Below are 19,564 nucleotides of genomic sequence, written 5' to 3'. Positions count from 1 at the left end.
GATGTATCATTAATCACCTAAGAAAGTCACATAATAACAAATATTACAGGTATCACACGTTTAGATGGTATAGAATGAAACTAGAGCTTTCGGGTTTATGCTCTTTGACCCAATATATATTGAAAATCTTGCGTTACCTTAATATAAAGTCTATTTCATAACCACATACGTGACCACTGCAGTATGCTTTCCAAACTAACGACAGTCTGAGATGGACCTTTAGTGACCCTATTACGCATCAACTTTTAAATTCACGGGTTATACTTCAACTGTATCTGACCGCTCCGATGGCCCAGTGGTTAGAACGTCCGCCTCGGATGCGGGAGGTTCGAACCCTGGTCGAGTCATACCAAAGACTGATACAAATGAAACTAACAGCTTCCTCGCTAGGCTGTCAGCATTATGAGGTTAGTGTTTGGATTGGTCGGCCTGGTGTCAGGATAATGTGAATGGGTGGGACATCATGATACATATCTGCAGAATGATTCCCCAGTGCTAGACATCAGTATAAAGTGCCACACTGCAGGCATCGTAGCAATATGACTGAAAAGTTGTTACAGTTATGTTAAAACCCCAAATCACACAACCACACACACGTGTCTTTATTTCAAATATGGTGTCAAGATAATAATATACAAAGCTATTAAGCAGTCTAAACTGCACATTTTGCTGATCAAACACGCATGTACTGATAACAAGCTGAATGTTTTGATTAATAAAGGGTCGAGGGTCGAGGAAAAGTAACAATAAAAACTGTCCAGGGAATTATCCTTTGGACATGCGGTAGCTAGCTAGCTATTTCTCTCTCTCTCTTTTTACATATATATATATATATATATATATATATATATATATATATATATATATATATATATATATATATCTTCCAGACTGATAATAAACAGCCCCTTCCAGGTAAGTGTTTACTCATACCTCTTCCGACAAGGGCATTGTTGAACATTACTGCACACTTTCTACAGCTAAGCACTTCATAATAGCGAACAACCTGTGAACACTCTTTACAACATAACTGTATCATGTTACAAACGTGAGTGTACACATTCTAACTGAGGCCTACATTCATTCTTTCATTCATTCATGCGTGTATTCATTCATTTCAAGATTTACTGCGATATGTTATACACTAATATGAATTCTAGATGTAACTTTGTAAGCTCAGTTTTGTAAAATTGTGCAGAACCACTACGCTCTAAATTTCAAAATTAGCACTTTCTGCTGGTTCGCCCATCTGACCTGTTATTTCAAGTTCAAGCTATTTTGGTGTTGTCAACTGTAAAGTGTTTATATGTCTGTGTAATGCCTCACAATTCCCATCTAAATAGTACAACGAGTATAAGATCTAAAATAGCATCCTTAGGTAAAATTTCCTCGGATATAGGAAAAAGAACTAAATAATTTCGTTCCTTCTTGCATTTGATTAGGATTTCATAAACGTAAAGATTTTATGAGCACGTGACGCTCTTCTCGGAAATCAATGAATACGATATCTAGAGTTGACCTGTTTTCTAGCAGCCGGGACCAGTGTAGGTCGTAAGACGTGAGGTACAGATCTAACAGAAAGGTATTGATACTCTTTAATTCCTGTTTCTTCTCTATTCATCCGTTAGGTGATCACATTGTTTTAACACTGGTTTCACTCTTATATCTAATGATATAAAGTTCTTATCCATTTCTAGATTCAGATATATGCATGCACTATTAGTTAGAGAAAATAGTATTTGTAGGAACCTTATTTACTTCCTTTTGAATCTGCTTGTGCGGGTTTGTAGAACAAAACATACAACGCTCTTCCTAGAAAAAAGGCTGGTAAATGGTAGTCCGAGTTTTCTCTAACCATTGCTACCCCATTTTTGACATTTGGACATTTAGGTCGGGGTGTGGGGTCAAATTCCACTGCCTATCGAAACGTTGTAATTCGCCGACACCATATACGGTCGGCATAGGGTAGCCGCTTACTAGTCGGCTTTGCAAACTTTAACGACCCATTGAGATATAGGCCTACCTGCATGAAATCAATAGGAATATGATTTATTTTCTAAACATTAGGGAGTGATGCAATCGTTATATCTTCAATCCGCTGACGGACGAGATGCAACTATAGCATTGATGAAATTTGACCTGGAACTCGTCATTTGCATTTTGAGTCATCTGACTACACAAATTTCACAACCTACATGTTAATGACATCCGAGGTCCAATAGTAATGTGGTATCTACAATAAACCATTTCGAACGTTGTTGTGCATAGAATTCAAAAGTATTAATTAAAACTCATGTAATACTTGTAGGTAAATATAATGCACATTTAATTCTCAACAAATTTATTCTGAGAACAACGACTAGAAACCTGTCGGTATCGCAGCAAGGTGGAGAAAACCAGATTCATCAAGTACTAAGCACGTGTCAGCGATGTATTTTGTTGGTTCCACGTGACTACCGCATTGACCTATGCTCTCCGCTTGTTGAATCTGTTTTTTCCAAGTTGCTGAAACATTTACAGATTTCTGGTCGTTGTTTTCAGAATAAATATTTGTAACAGTCTATGTTCTTTTATTAATTTATAAATATTACGTGACCTTCATTTATGTGTTCGAATTGTTTTCCTACTGCAACATTAGAAATGGTTAATTGTTGATATCACGTGACTATTTGAACTCTGAAGTCATTGACATGTAGGTCGCGATATTTGTATAGTCATGTGACTCGGAATGCAAATGAGTTCCTGGTCAAATTTCGTCAGTGCTTTAGTTTCGGCTAGTCTGTCAGCGGATTGAAGATATAACGCATGCTATACTCGCAATATCTGAGCAAAATAATCATATTCCTGTTGATTTCATGCAGGTATATCTCGATGGAGTGAGAGAAAAGGAATTTGGGCTGGATGAAAACCTTGAAACTGAACTTCTACCAAGAAACCTACAAGAAATATGGTTTGTCGTGACGGTGTGTGTACACTTCCCCTGGGATCTATCTACAGTGTTGATATAATCAATACAGGCCGCCATGTATAGCCTATCTTGTGCTGAAAAATGGCGTTAAACCGTATAACAAAACCAACAATAGCATTAACGTAATGCACTAGCAGTGGCCTCGTTTTGGCGCTAAGCATTAAGAGGTTAGTGTTAGGACTGGTCGGCCTGGTGTCAGGATAATGTGACTGGATGGGACATGATGCTATATATCAACTGCATGATGCCCCAGTGCTAGATATCACTATACACTTGCCTCACTGCAGATGTCGTAGCGATATGACTGAAAAATTGTTAAAGCTAATCTAAAAATTTTAAAAAATACACGCATACCTCAGTGCATGTAGTAAGGTTCCACAATGCTGAAATGAAATCAGTGAGAACAATAGTTCAAGTGACCCATTTAGCTTCAGCCTAGACTTGACGTGGTAGAGGATAAGCGTAGATCTAAAACAAAGCTAATATCGATTAACAGGAGCCTCTATTGCCTATATCTTAGCCAATTTAACTAACGTTCTCTTTGCTTTCTGACTTGCCCATATTTTGATTGGTGTGCGTTGTAGCTATTAGGGGCCAAGTCTCAGTACTGACATATTACTCTTGAAAGGCTAGGAGTAGCAGCATGCTATTTGAACATTTAAAAATCATTTAAAATAATAGATTTCATCCAATTACCATAAACGTAACATTCTGAAGACCTATTGTAATAATAGAAAAACTGTCACTTTTGAAAGTCATTCGTCATATTAAAATCGAAAGTGAAAGTACACCAAACGGTACAATGCTCTTTAACCTCATCTCTGACCATAGTTAAGCCTGCCTTCTGGGTCTTCATTTCAGACTGTTTAGCCGAAAGTCACTTTCGTGTCTAATTATGACACTGAATCACTAATAAATTTTCTGCTATGATTGTTCTTCTATCATGAGCACAAAACTGCAAAATTCGTCCCTCTATCACTCTGTTCATCCTTTCTTTCCTTATTTTAATTTGCTCATGAACGTTATCAAGGACGAAAATTTGACTTTATCACATTATAGAATGAAAAGATACGTCTAACACATAATCTTTTAATTAAATCTGCTATTTCTCTGAAATGTCATGGATTTTATTTGCGCTACTGTAGTGCAGGGACCAAGTTCCCTCTTGTGCTCTTCATGAAAAAGGGTAAAAAATAAACACTAACTGGAACAATTCCACAAAATGATTAACATGTCAAATCTTGTACTTGTCCCAACAAATTTGTTTTAAACGCTATAATAATTTATAGAATTGTCATTTTTTATAGTGCTCTTAATCAAAGAATACTCCGACTGATACATGATGATGACATACGCGGTTTTTTTTTTCTTCGGGGGTGGTTGGAGGGTTGTTTGTTTGTTTCAGTTTTGGGGGTGTTTTTCGATTGTTTATTTTTTTGTCAAAATCTATTCGAGCGAGCGCATTTCAGTAGTAGAATTCCGGGTACTGCTTCATTATAGCCATGTAAATGGATTCAAAAGGTTCACAAGCCATCGAATCCGAAGAAATTTCCACGTAAATTACTTAAAAATATGTAGTTTTGCAACATGAAAGTGGAATAAACATTCGAATTTCGCTTCTCAAAACTGCTTGAGTGTCACTTCTATCTTTGTACACGATTCTTTTATCGCAAAGTAAAGAGTATCCAAGACAAGGATGTGTTACTGAAATGTGCCAGTCCTTGAAAAGATCAATTTTCCCTCTTTCATGTTCTTTAGGCATTTTACACAAATGTTAGTTTCCCGTAGGTCAGTCGTTTTTCCAGGATTCTACCTCCACTAAATATACTGTCCGCCATGTATAGTCGAGCTTGTGTTGCAAAAATGGCGTTAAATCCCACAAAACCAGACCAGCTTGCATAGCTTCCTCTTCTGTAATGTTGGATACATTGTTGTGGGAAGTACATGGCATAGTTATGTGCAATTCAACTCGACGGATATAGAGAAGCTAAAGGTACACATACAAAATTCTTTCATGTACTATGACTTACATTTATTATTGGCCAATATTAGGCAGTCGTCTGCCGAGCAAATTGAGTGTTCCTTTGTACTCTTGTAATGAACTTGATATAGCATAGAATCCACTGACTTTGTCTACATTTCTAGTACAGAAACCAACATTGTCTAATGTAGGCGTTTATAATTTTTGACATTTTCATAATATAATCGTCTATATTTGTTGACATTGCATGAAACAAACTAAAGTTAATTTAAATTCCTACAATATTGTTATTGGCTCTTTCATCACTGAAGTTCACAAAGCGACGGCAACCTAGATCAAAATAATTATGTATATACAAGTATAAGAAATAAACTATTTATTTCATCTTACAGGTTTCTGATCACGTCAGAGGTGCTGCCAAAACGTAACAATGGTATTTGATTTGCATTGAATTTTAGACCTTTACACATCACTATAAGTAATATTTATTTATAATACAAGCACTTTATATTATTCTCCGATACGAATACAGTGAGAAAAAACTAAACTGAATTAAATATTACTTTAAATTAAAGAATGGTATATGCCTAGTTTTGCAGGCTATGCCCCAGCGTCAAATAATGTGAAAATCTTCAAAAGTAAATTGTAATATTTTTGAAGCAAATTATGTGTAAATTAAGAAAACTTTTTCAGATACAATTTAATGTCGCTGAATTCCCCAAATTAGGTGCTGAAATTAAAGAAGAGTTTCGGACGAAAACACCTCCTCAGTAAACTGAGATATACTTAAATCTTTTGATTGCACAAGAATTGTCATTTTTCTTCCTAACAAATGTCATCTTTCAATTTTAGACATTGAAAATTATGTTGACTAAGGACTGTGATTAGATGTTTTAATTTCTGGCATTTTAACAATATTACTGTCTGTGCTTCCTGTATGTTTGCGATTCTTTGACGTTATGCTGTTTAATTTGGCGATGTCTTTGTTCTTTTAAAAGTCACTTTCGCACATGTCACAAGTAGAGGGAACCTCTGCACCAATTTAAAAAGGGTAACACTTTAAGAAAGGATAACTCCATTACAAGCAATAGTTAGTAAACCGCAATATAATTCCACAAGAACACTTCATTTTGGATTTCCAGTTACAAAACATTCAGTTCTAATGAGTTCAGCTGATACCTCTTTCTTTGACATATAGGTAAAATGAAGTATCCTGAAAGTTACTGATTTAGTTCGTTACCCAAACACAGAGAAAAAGTACATATTTGAATTTCTATATTTCTAGTCATCCAAAACCAGCCTTCTTGTGGCCGCTATAGATTTTGGAACTACCTATTCCGGATGGGCGTTCTCATTCAAACATGAGTACGATGCAGATCCTACAAAGATTAGTGGTAAACAGTGGTTTGGTGGACAACTTGTATCTCTAAAGGCGCCGACAACAGTTTTGATAGAACCGGATGGGAAGACATTGGACTCTTTCGGTTACGACGCCGAAACGAAGTATGCAGATTTGGCATCCAATGATAGCTCTGAATATAAACAGTGGTACTACTTTCGTCGCTTTAAGATGATGCTGCATGGAAAAATGGTAATATGAAATAATAATAATAATAATAATAATAACAACAATAATAATAATGATAATAATAATAATAATGATGATGATAATAGTAATAATGTATTGTCGTGACGAAGGTTTTCCTACATTTGCTTACACTTTTAAATCATGTCTACTTTCTCTTACGTGCTTTCCTAAGCTTCTGAAAATCAGCTTTAGGCCGAGGTTCACAATAAATGGACATTGTGAATGGACATCATTTGTCTCCTGATTCAGTTCTATTCTGTCTCGTTATCCTATCCTTTGTGCATAGTGGTCTTCTTTATCCGAGTAAAATGTTGTTTTTTTGTCCAATAAATATACCGACCTAAAGTAAATCCCTGATAATTAACGAGACCGGAGTTGTTTCTGATTAAATTTCTGCACATCTGTAGGCATGCATATCGAAGTATAAAGATTAGAGGAAACTATTATAATATAATTACTCCTTTGGTCCAGTGCTGTTTTAAAACGGCTTGTTACCATTTCGACACCACGACGGGCCATTTTGCGATTTGATGCTAGTGATGTCACAGCTCCACCGTTTCATTACAGCGCCTGAAACAATATTGAGCAGTTTCGCAACATCTTATAGGTCATGAAACGGCAGTGTGTCATTTGCCTACTTTACCGGGTTCTGGCTCTTTTGAGATCAAAACGTTTCCCTCTTACATCTTGCTTTGCCTTGTTCTAAAACAGCGACCTGGCACTGCATTAACGTACTGGTTTTATTCTGACTTAGCTTTGCATGGATGATGAGAGTTGATATAGAAAGTATTTCGAAACTTTTTATTAGTAAAGAAAAACGGGTAGATAGATAGTGCTACTTCGATAACTCTCCATTTCCATTAACAATTTAATTCCGTAATTTCCGTATTGCTTCTATTTACATGCAACAGAGTGGAATTATATTTGTATGTGGCACATAAACAAACTAGTAGTGAAGGGGGGGGGGGCGATGTAGCGACAATGGGAAAATACATTACAGACCCCCTTGGTCTGTATAGCGACAAGATTTATAGCGACAATGGGAAAATACATTACAGGTAAGGTTACGTCACAGTAGAGAAAATGGGTAACAATGTTGCTAGGAGCTGACCTCAATCAACCAAACAGCGGGGAAAATAGCTTGACGGAAACGGGACTGGCGGGACAGAGACAGAGATAACACATACAATAGACATTGTACAAAGAACGATACAACTAACTTAAAAAAAATTAAGATAGAAAGCAAATCCTTTCGAGGCATATCTACAACAGACAACATTCAAAAAACTATACAACTAACTAAAAGACATTTTAGGCAAGGGAGCAAATATTTTCGAGGCATATGAGTGGCCCTAAAAGGGGCCTTTGGGTTTTTGTTAACATCATTTCGTTAACATAGAGGGCAACGCATAGGTCTTCGCTTCCTGAAAAGTCTTCTGACTGCTGGTCCGTAGATGAGAACTCTCTTCAAACAGCCTTGTCTCTCCACATAAATTCTTTTATCCAAATGCTCGTATCGGTGATCCTGATAATTTTCCATGATTTCACATACATGGATAAGACCGTACGGAATAGCATTATCGATACGAGAGTAGATGATTCTACGTTAATCACATCAAGCGACGAGAACAGGTGAAGGGAATGTAGTGAACTGCGGTTATTTATATTGGAACTGCGGATCGAGACGGATTGAGTTTATTCACCAATCCAAACACGCGTTACAAAATTAAGTCACAACACGGAGTCAGTTTTCCAATCCGAAGAGAGCGGACTGTGACGTCACATTCCCTATATAGACGCGATATCGTCTGTGCGCAGTCAATCCATGCAACACAGTTTTCAGACATGACGGAAACTAAGAAGACAATGAATTGGGGTGCACCGGCCGTGAGAACTAGAAGCGATGGAATATCAGCGGCTACCAAAGTCAACACAGGCTTACTTCCAGAAGAGGTCGATTTTAATTGGGATTTAGTCGATTTTCTGTCGTCTTCGCAAGAATTTGTTCCGGTACCAGTACCTTCACCACCTTGTCCTTCTTTACCTAATGTCGATGATTTTAAACAGATTTTTACAACAGCAGAAACAAGCAGAACAAGCTTTTCTCCTTCAATAGCATCAGCGAGAAGAAGAATAGGCAAGAAGGAAACGACACGAAGAAGCAGCAGAGACGAAACAAGGTCTAGAAGAGAAGGAGAATATTGACATTTTACCAGAGTTAAGGAGTCTTAAACAAATGTATCAGACTTCTTTATTACGATCCAAGAGAAAAAGACCTTCCCGAGCCAAACAATCAAGCAATGTTACTCCGCCTGCTATACCATCCCTAGTGATTTATACAAAATCATCATTGACAGGAGCCAGTCCAGAAGCAGGTCCTGGCCGTGGCAAAGGCTTAAGGCAGTTAAAGATGATCACGTCCCGTTCCATAGTTAAACAAACAAATACCCAACGGTTCTTTTCAAGGCCACCCAATTCTCTCAAAAAGAGATATTATTTAAATTGCCAAAATCAATTAAAACTCAAAAGCCCCTTTTTACCCTTGATTTACATGTCTGAGTGAGTGATTGCGTGAGTGTAGATCCATGTAGGTCTATATTCTAAAAGATCAAAACCAAGAGACACGTTTTATGCCTGGTTTATTCTGGTACAAATTTTACAATCCAATTCACAACACAACACAAGACCTTTGTTCACTCTCTCTGTTGTTTGAATTTTTCTTCACTTTCACATTTTTTCCTCCTCTTCTTCCTCACTTTCTCCTCGTTTTCTTTTCTTCTCTTTTTTTTCTCTTTTTTGCACATGTTTGGGTTCTTCATTTGGGGAGGGTGCCTCTTTTTCTTCCTGTTCGGAAGCACCCTCTTCCTCTTGCTCCTGTTGTTTCTTAGGGCAATCTAAAGACCAATGTCCTTGTTCTTGAAAATGATAATAGGTATCTTGACTTGTGTCTCTTCTGACACATGTTTTGCTTTTTTGACGGTCTGGACACTCTGAAGACCAATGTCATTTCTTCTTACAGATATAGCAAGTATATTGTCTTTTGTAACGATAGAAGTGGGAGTAGTCCGTCGGCTTGTATGAAGAAAATTTTCTTATGACACCTCCCAAAGCTCTGATCAGAAGTTCGATATATGTGGGCTCTTCCATCGTTCTGCTCTGTTTGAGAGTGAAATGAATATTGGAAGGGAAGACACACATCTTTTATATATACGATGGTCTGACATGGATATAAAGTGACCCATGGTGTTTAAAATGTAGACATTTGACTTTTCGCAGTTAGATGAAATGATCGCATCATGTCGTGAAGAAGGAAGAAGAAAACAAAGTAATAGACAGAAACGTGGTTTATCCCCTCGCATAGTAGCTGAAGTCTTGGCACAAATTCGTGCCAGTGATTTTGAAGATGACATGAGTGAGCCAGACTCCAGACCCAGAGAGTCTACACCCAGCCAAAGTTCACCACAATTAGTAAACACTGAAAAATACTATCACATTCAGGAGACGGAATATCACTCCTCTAGAACATTTAGAACGACGGCTTACACTTCCATGGTGAAGTTTAAAGATTTCAGTCCAACGTACCGCTGCAGAAAGCAGAGGGCTTCATCATCGAGGTATGGAATGTTTTCTTAACCACACTGAAACGACAATGTGAAGCCACAGAATACGATCGCTTGAGACTTTCCATTCATCACGACAGTCTGAAGTCCCCCGTTTGGATCGAGTTTACTAGCCCAGCAGAATTAACACCTTCCAAAGATTGAATACGTGCAACAATCCAACGACAAGTTTCACATCACCGATAGAAAAGCGACACTGTTCATGACCCACGTGTCTTTCCCCAAAGGGACCGGACTACGCAGAAAAGTGTTATTGGTAGACGACCTTCGTAGCATCAAGCGTAACCTCGTCCAAATTAACAAACCTCAAAAACCAAATGTGTTTAGCCCGTGCCATCGTGGTGGGAGGAAATTATGCCAAACAAGAAAGACACGTTAGAATGGAAATGAACTTGGAAAATTATTCAACGATCGGATCGAGCCAAACAACGAAGAGAAACAGAACTCCTGTTTCAGCAAGCAGGATTGTCCAAAGACACATCCTGTGGTATTACTGAAATGCAAAAATTGCAAGATGTCCTAGCTCCAAGCTACACCTTGAAAGTACTCCCTCATGAAGTGCGCGTACCTCAATTGTTTCGAGGCAAAGATTTCAAATACGGAAAATACATTCACGTTCATTATCACGATGAACATTTCGACGCCATCACCAGTATCACCCCTTTCCTAGGAGAGAGTTATTTTTGTGAGAAATCTGACCATAGTTATAACAACCAAGAACAACACAAGCATTGTGGATCGAAATGCTCAGGATGTTTGGCCTCTCAACCCTGTCTGGAGAAGAACAAGAACGAGTATATTGCTATGCTTGTCAGCCCACATTTGTCAGCCCTGCCTGGTACCAACAACATCTGAAGACCCAAGGTTCACAGCAGAAAAGTGCTTGTCAACTCCTGAGATTGTGCCCTACACGTGGACAAGGTATAGGTACCAATAATGTCATGGTACACGTTCAGGAACAAAACGATGTCACATTTGTCACCAAATAGTGGACTTCGAACACCAATGCTACATTCAAAAATACCATTCCAAACATCAAGAGGAAGACAATGACCAGAAGAAAGGCAATTTTATCTTTATCGATTTCAAATGCATCCAAGAGACTGACATTCACATTCCTAATTTTTGCGTGGCTCATCGAGCGTGCGAAAAGTGCATCCAGGAGCCTATCTTTAGTCACTGCCCTCACTGCAGCAAGATTCCTGGAGGATGTGAGAAAATTATTCGGAGACCGAATACGCTGAGCGATTTCGCCTAATGGATCTTAGACCCCATCGATGAGACGTGGAACCAAAAGGACATCGAACGTTATGAAGATTGTCATCGCCATGCCACGGTGATGGATCACAATTTCGCGGGATACGATGGACAATTTCTTTTGAGATAATATACGGAACAAAGTACCGAACGTCTGAAAGTCACTTTGAACTGAGCCAAAATCATTTCCATGCAAGTGGGACAATTACAGCTTAAAGATTCGATGAGCTACTTAACCATGCCTTTGAGTCGAATGCCTAAAACATTTTAAATGACAGAAAAGACCAACGACTACTGTCCTCACTTTTTCAATACTAAGCCAATCACCACGCCGTTCTACCCCATTTGCCTGAGGATCACGACTACGACCCCGACAACATGCATACCGAACAACGAGAAGATTTCTAAGCTTGGTACAAGACTCAGGCATTGGACCCTTTCGACCTTCATAAAGAAATGCTAAACTATTGTTGTTCCGACGTGAATATTTTACGGCGTTGCTGTGATGAATATCGAGAACTATTCATTGAACACGGAGGGGTCGATCTTTTCAAAGAAGCCCGCACAATTGTCTAAGCGTGCTCCTTAGAGTACCGCCAACGATTGATGCCCAAAAACACCCTGGCTGTCATCAGCCCTCAAACGAACAACTTTGTCAAGCGTCAGTACTCGGTCAAAGCCCTGCGATGGCTACATTACTTGTGCGACAAGGAAAACAAATGGATCCAACATCCCCACAGCGGAACTTATCAGTGGATGGACGGGACTTAGAAAACCCTCAGATCGTGTGCGAGTTTAAAGGCTGCTTTTTTCACCGATGTCCCCTTTGCTACCCTGGACGTGGCACCAAACATCAGTTTTTGCAACGAACCATGGATGTAATGTACCAGGCCACTTGTCAGCGGCGTTTCATGTTAGAACAGCAAGGATACCAAGTAGCTGAAATGCGGAGACATGAGTACGATCACCGTTTAAAAACCGATTATGAGTTTAAACGCATCAAGAAAAGTTACAAGTTGGTGGACCCAATGAACCCGCGGGATAGTTTGTACGGAGGACGGACAAATGCCACATGTTTTCTGTACCACGCTCACGAAGAGAAAGGAGCAGCAATTAAATAATTGGACGTGTGTTCACTGTCTCCTTACGTGTGCAAATGTTGTCGTTTTTCCGCAGGCAACCATAATTGCTGACGGAACACATTGACTTGGACAACATTCGACAATACGAAGGCTTGATCAAGTGCACAGTCTTGCCTCCCACGGCCTTATACCATCCCGTTTTACCTCACCATTGCCAAGGAAAAATGATGTTTCCCTTGAGCCGTACTAGTGTCGAAATATGCAACCAAGACCAGCCTTGTCTGCAGACTCAGGAAGAACGCGCTTTGACGGGAACGTGGGTCAGCACAGAATTGTTTAAAGCTCTTGACATCTGATACCAGCTGTTAGACGTGTACAAAATTTACCTCTTTCCAAAGACAGAACAGTACCACAAGATCGACGAGACTCAGAAAGGCATTTTCGCAGACTACGAGGTTGCCTTTTTGAAACTGAAACAAGAACCTTGTGTCTATCCTTCCTGGTGCCTCACTCCCGAAGACCAGATGAAATTCAAACAGAAATACTGGGAGCAGGAAAGCATCTGTTTAGACCACATAGAGAAAAACGAAAGAAGGCGATCGTTTGCCAAAGTGATGATACATTGCTTGTACGGCAAAATGTCACAACGACTGTGTTTACCTAAGACGGAGTATTTGAAAGAACCTTTCCGGTACTTCCAGATGATTTCCGACAAAACTAAAAACATGAAAAACGTGAATGTTGTTCGTGAGGATTTGATCTTAGTCAATTACGAAGAATAACTGGAATTTGTACAAGCTGACGAATGTGGAAATGTAATCATTGCGGCTTACGTGACAGCCCATCCTCGCTTAAATTGTACGAAGCTTTAGAACTGTTAGGTGATCGCGTCCTGTACTTTGACACTGACAGTTGCATCTACATTGATCGCCTTGTTCAATGTCACCCAGACATCGAAGGAGACCGTTTAAGAGCCTGGACATACGAACACCCCGACGGTAAGATTTTAAGTTTCGCTAGTAGCGGTCCTAAATATTGCGGCTACGAATACCAGGACAATAAAAACAAAGAGAAGTGTACACGGAGTATAAAGAGAAAGGATCTATCCTGAACACCCAAAAGATGTCACCCCGAGAAACCATCCCTCTTTTAACCCAAAGGAAAGAAAAGAAATGGACTGCTTCCTCGTTTAGTCGAACATAGGGACATGTTGTCCGTCCTGTCCAAAGCTTCTCCACCCATGCGAAAATAAATCATTCAAACCGTCTCCAATGATGTCATCGATACCGTGTGCGAATGTTGTTTAAACGTCTTGAAACGCAGAATACCTTTGTCTAAACACCAGACACAATACTTAGCCAAACATCGTCAAGTTCTTCGCCAAATGGTTCAAATGATAATGCACATTCGATAAAAGAAGAAGATGTTGGTACAAAGCAGAGGAATGTTGCCTCTGTTGTTTGGACCCTTGCTGAAAGGAGTATTGGGAACGTTGTTGGAGGACTCGTGGGATCAAGATAAAAATGACCAAGCAGATAAAAGGGACCTCTGGAGTCCAAAAATCTCAGACGTGACCATTGAAATGGAATGGAAGGACAAAAACTAGCTTTAGTGCCTTACAAACGATTAATGGAATACCATCGTTGGCAAGAACAACGGACCCGTCATTTGCCTCCCAATCCGAATTTGACCGAGCTGCCCCAGTTACAACACGAATTGCAGTCGTTCATTAATCGCAACGATTTGTCCGAAACAGAAACATTTCAAAAGTACGGTCAACTCTTGCAACAACTACAACTCTTTCACCAGAAAGCTTTAGAAGAAACAGCTCTGCCCACTCTGAAAGAGATTAAAGCCTTGTTGAAAAGTCCATCGCCACCACTATCTCCACCACCCCCAGCGGTCAAGACAGACACAACCTCACAAATACATGAGGAAGATGTACGAGAAATCTTTCAGACACCGCCAACAGCTAACATTCCTAGTAAGATTGCAACGTCCTTGTTAACCCTTCCCCCACACCCCATCGAGAAGACCTGAAAGCGTGGGTTAAAAAGATTATGTCCACTCCTCCTTCGACAGAAGTTAAAAAGGAAGTAGGGAAACCATAGGTAAAAAAGGAAAAGAAGACCAACGTCATTCCTTTACCACCTCCACCTCCACACTAACTTCGACTTCTACTCGCGTGGCACATAGGACACGTGAAGCCGTTTCCAAACCACCCTTTCGTCCCATCCAAAATAGCATCAGCGATGACTTATTCAAAAAATTAGAGAAGGCGTTAGCTAGCATTTACTACGATCCATCCCATCCTGCAGGTTACGGAGGGTTTCAGAAATTATATTTTGCTGCATAAACCCGTCTGAAAAGTCTCCGTTTACCTCTAGTGCAACATGGTTACAAGAACAAGCCACGAACACTTTACATAAACCCATTCGACAAAACTTTTCCAGAAGTCACACCCGAGTGGAGGGTATCGATCATCGATGGCAAGCCGATTTAGCCGATATTTCTCATTTGGCTACCTACAATCATGGCTAAATGTATTTCTTTGTGTCATCGACGTCTTTTCCAAATTTGCCAGGATCGTGCCATTGACTTCCAAATCGAGCAGTGAATTAGTACGAGCCCTCCAACTGGTATTGAAATAAAGTGATCGTCACCCCCTTTGATGGCAAGCCAACAAAGGCAGCAAATTTATGAACCAAGCTTTCCAAAAAAGAATTAAAGTAACGTGACATTAATTTTTTCATCACCGAGAATCCCGAAACCAAAGCTAGCATCGGGAAACGTTTTTAACGCACATTGAAAGAACGCATGTGGAACTATTTTACGCATCACCACACTCTCAAGTACATCGACATCTTTTCGCACCTGATTCAAGCGTACAACAACACTTACCATCGAGGCATCGAACGTGCCATCCAAAACGTGACTCCCGATAACGAAGTGACTGTTTTCGAGTGCCTGTTTGGTACGTCCCCGACGGTGGCTGTCCCCAAAAAAAGTGGAGTGTTGGGAGTCGAAGACTGGGTGCGCATTGGCAAAATCAAACCCATTTTCGACAAAGGTTACTTACCCAGCAGGACCACCGAATTGTTTCGTGTCACTGGACAAGTGCATGGCCGTCATGTTACCGTCTATAAACTGGAAGACATGAACGGGAAAGTATTAAAAGGAACGTTTTACTTGACGGAGTTACAACGTGTCATCAAAAAAGAAGACGTGTACTACACTGAAAGCATTCTCGAACAAAGAACCCGTAAAGTGGGAAAACGATGTGTCAAAGAAGTCAGTGCCTTGGAGAGGATATCCACCCAGTCATCGACTATAAAAAAGTAACCATCATGCCCTTCCACACAGCCTCAGCTACCGATGCCACTGCAGTGACCGCTTCTTCACCGAGTTCTTCTCTGCAATAACTACAAAAGCAATCCTTGTGGGTGTGGTGTGCAGAACGTGTGACTAAAACGCAAATAGTCTTTCTCTGCCAAATCTTTGTGGTGTATTGTGTTATCGGTGCAGCCATTGCTAAACTGAGTTTGCAACAATTGTGGACCATGTTAATGAGCAGTTGCATCGGTTACCTTCTTCACAGTCCTTCCATGAAATACTCCGGTAAAACGGGAACCTAGCGTCCAATGTCAGTCACCTTCCCAGCAGTCACCATTTCAACAACAACAACAACAATCCTCTTTTAGACACTCCTTGCACTGTCAGTGACTCCTCGCACAGCAGCAGAACTCTGAAATTATAAATAACAATGCCCAATTTTATTTTACCTTTCCTAGTGACAGTTCCATAGAGGTGTTTGCACACAACACTTTGTGTTGTTACACGGCCAAATAACCTCAGACCATCAAACTGGATCACGAAGCCAACTGCGATGTGGCCTTGATGGAAATCATTCACCGGACACAAGTCTTGAATGTCCTTCCAAAATCAAATTCTTTTTACGGTAGAAACTCATCACGCGCAAGTGCAAAAGTACTTGATTAATTTTAAATATGATAAAAAAATCATGTAATGATAAAACTCAAAAATTTAACTATATCTTCGTAATTCTCCTAGGCTATTATTTTAGCTGTCAAAATTTGGTGAGCACGATTGCTACCAAGTTTAATGCTATGTTTCTTAAAGTTTTGGAGGGTGTCGGGAAAAGTGTCACCATTGAGTACCATAAAGTATCTCGTCGCCTACTTATGAAATTTTCGGAGGGTAAAGTGTTGTCCATTTTATTTTGTCGTGAATTGTCGTTTTTATTCGCCGTATTTTGACACTGTCAACATTGCTATAAAAGGATATCTGGGACAAAATATTCCATTTACCAAAGGGAAAGTCACGGTGAAACTCCATTTTCCAAAACGATTCTCTAATGACACGTAAATCATGTATCCAGTGTACCGAGGCGTCGCTCGACAGCGAGGATATGGTTAAGTTGATATGCTGAAATCAGTCTCTCGTTCAGTGGCCCCCGTAATTAAACCGATGGTGACACGAGGATTCCACGCTTTGAAAGAGACGACGAAGTAAACACCCCTTCAGAAGCCTTCACACTTATAAAGCTAGAAAGACTAAGAAAAGAAGAATAGTCCGAGATTTAGACCTTTTTGATTATTAAATCATAGAGACAAAAAACTGATGCACCGAGAGTCTTGTGCCTGTTCCAAGTCGGAACTGGATCTATCTGCCATGCCACCCACCATGATGACGATATAAGAATCCCAATGGATCGAATATCAACCCGTCTCCTCTTTGACGTATTCAGCTCCCATCGAGTTTGAAATCAAAGGACAGCCCGAAGATTACATCAATGTGAACAGCAGTTACTTTTACTTGAAAGTCCAAGTGAAAAAAGCGGCAGACAATGACCCTTCAGGAGTCGATGATAGAGTAGCTCCCCTCAACAATTTCATGCATTCTTCGGTTATCGAAATGTATTTGTACTTAAATAACAAACTATTCAGCAGCATCAAGGATACTTACCCTTACCGAGCGTACCTGGAAAATCTCTTGACATACGGAAACGAGGCCATAAACACTCATCTGAATGCTTGCGTGGTATGGAAACCTGAAACAGCGGGTGAGAACACGTTTAACGACACGGCCCTAAAAGAATCCTCACAATGTGGGTTTTAATGATCGTCGAAAGAAAATCCTGCGAGGACGTAGTTTAGAACCGATGGATCGTTTGGATACTTGGGAACTTTATCACCTTCTGAACCACAGTTTGTACACTGCTTCTTGGAATACTGTCGTGTGTGGTAAAGATGAACCGCCTCATCGCAAACCTCAAGACCATCAAGCTTATGTCATCAACAGGGACGACATCTCCCAAGAACCTACCGGGTAGCCGTCTACTTTCCTAAAGAAGATTATGTGGAGTATTTTGATTCAGATGGATTACCACCTTTGGAAGACGATATCATTGACTATATGAAAAGAAATGCCCAGACTAAACGATTCAATAATGTGAAATTGCAAGGCACAGATTCTATGGTGTTTGGACAATATTATGTGTATCTTCTTCATCAACGCAACCTTGGATACTCTTTAAAACATTTAGTGACTTCTTTTGATCGTCAATCATTTAGAAACGACGACAAAGTAGATCGATGGTTTTGTGAGCATTATGGTTATCTTTTGTCTTTAGGTAGGAAACGTAGTGTAAATCAATGGCCCAATGACTTCCAACAGTGGAAGTCTAACTTCAGTTCACAACGTTGTCAACCTTGTGAAAATAGATTGCCATTTAAAAAAGAGTTTGTTAGTTAAATTGTTAAATAAAAAATTTGTTCGTTGTTAGCTATTTGAATACAAATGTTGAGTTATGACAAAAATGCAACTGTCGTTTGTTTGCCATTTTTATGATAACACATGCTCTTTGACTCTCTATCCCTCTCCCTCAAATCAAACTATCCTAGCGTTCCGACTCTAAACAGGGTACAGATGTTTTTTATCACGTCCGCGCTTGAACCATATAAGGCGGGTTAGTCTTCAGTCTTACCATTCACTGTTGACTAATTCTCTTTTTAACTTTGTTAGAAGTGTGTCTATAAGCACTTCGTTCGTTTGACTTTGTTAGAATTGTGTCTATAAGCACTTCGTTTTCCGTAGCTAGTCAAATAGTCATTTTGTGATTGTAATTAGTGTTTGTAAGTAAAATATGACTGAGTGTTTCTTTTAAGTCCGCGCGATCCATGTTTGTTGGTGTACTGATATGGGCAATGTAAGTTTTGGTCACAGGGGATGTTTTCCTTCATGTCCGTGCTTGATCCATATAAAGGGAGCGCTCGTCAGTCTGGCTACCCTTGTTGATTCATCAACTGTGAAGATTGATCAACAGACTCGCAAAAATTGAACTCCAGATGCACCTGGAATATGCCAGGCGACTCCTAAATGAGCTGGTTATGGAGGCCATAGCCGAAGAGGCCAGGGTAGAAAAAGAGGAGGAGGAGAAAAATTAGACAGAAGAGGACGAAAAGAAATAACTCTCATACCTCACATAATGATGAGACCTGTGTGTGAGGTCAAGCCTGAGTCGAGGACGTCTCCACAGAGACAATCACCACAGCCACTACTAACACAGCAGCCTCTACTAGCACCACAGCCATTAGCAGTACAGGTACGTGCGGAAAGTATAAGGACGCCTCAACATCCAAGAGTGTGGAATAGGTGAAGACAGAGGGAAGTCTTCACTATCCCTGAAAGTGAAGACTGCGATAGTGAAGCCAGTCAACCAAAAGAATCAATTGGGATAATGATTGGAGCCGGAGATGTGTCTATGACGTCAGACCCGGAAGATGTAACCATTAGCCAGGCGCATTTGGAGTTATAAAATCAGCCCTTCTCAGGGCTACCCCATTACTCTAGAAAAGAGACCGTTAAAATTGCCAATTTGGGAGAGTGAGGAGTAGTGTGATTATAAATGCTCACTCATTTACTGATGTGACTGTGTGTGTGTGTGTGTGTGTGTGTCTGTGTCTCTGTGTTTGTGTGTGTGTGTGTGAGTGAGTGAGTGTGTGTGTGTGTGTGTGTTTGTTTGAGCTCACGTACGTTTGTGAGAGT

General features: G+C 39.9%; 1 protein-coding gene across 3 annotated transcripts in view; it reads left to right on the top strand.

Moving 5' to 3' along the window:
- Window positions 1–1,448: 1,448 nt before the first annotated feature.
- LOC149798060 (heat shock 70 kDa protein 12A-like) overlaps window positions 1,449–19,564 on the top strand; it is a 27,409-nt gene continuing 9,293 nt past the window's right edge. Inside the window, exons 1-4 of one of the 3 annotated variants that reach the window (XM_089963144.1) lie at window positions 1,449–1,582; window positions 2,862–2,950; window positions 5,342–5,382; window positions 6,235–6,540. In XM_089963144.1, coding sequence (XP_089819270.1) covers window positions 5,380–5,382; window positions 6,235–6,540 — 309 coding nt within the window. In that variant the 5' untranslated portion in view covers window positions 1,449–1,582; window positions 2,862–2,950; window positions 5,342–5,379. Of the gene's footprint in view, window positions 1,583–2,861; window positions 2,964–5,341; window positions 5,383–6,234; window positions 6,541–19,564 lie in introns of all 3 variants that reach the window. The other 2 variants (XM_089963142.1, XM_089963143.1) reach the window with 2 other exon arrangements.

The sequence above is a fragment of the Sinohyriopsis cumingii genome, chromosome 6, assembly GCF_028554795.1.
Source record: "Sinohyriopsis cumingii isolate HCF-2022 chromosome 6, ASM2855479v2, whole genome shotgun sequence".
Lineage (NCBI taxonomy): Eukaryota > Metazoa > Mollusca > Bivalvia > Unionida > Unionidae > Sinohyriopsis > Sinohyriopsis cumingii.
This window is presented reverse-complemented; position numbering and strand designations above follow the sequence as displayed.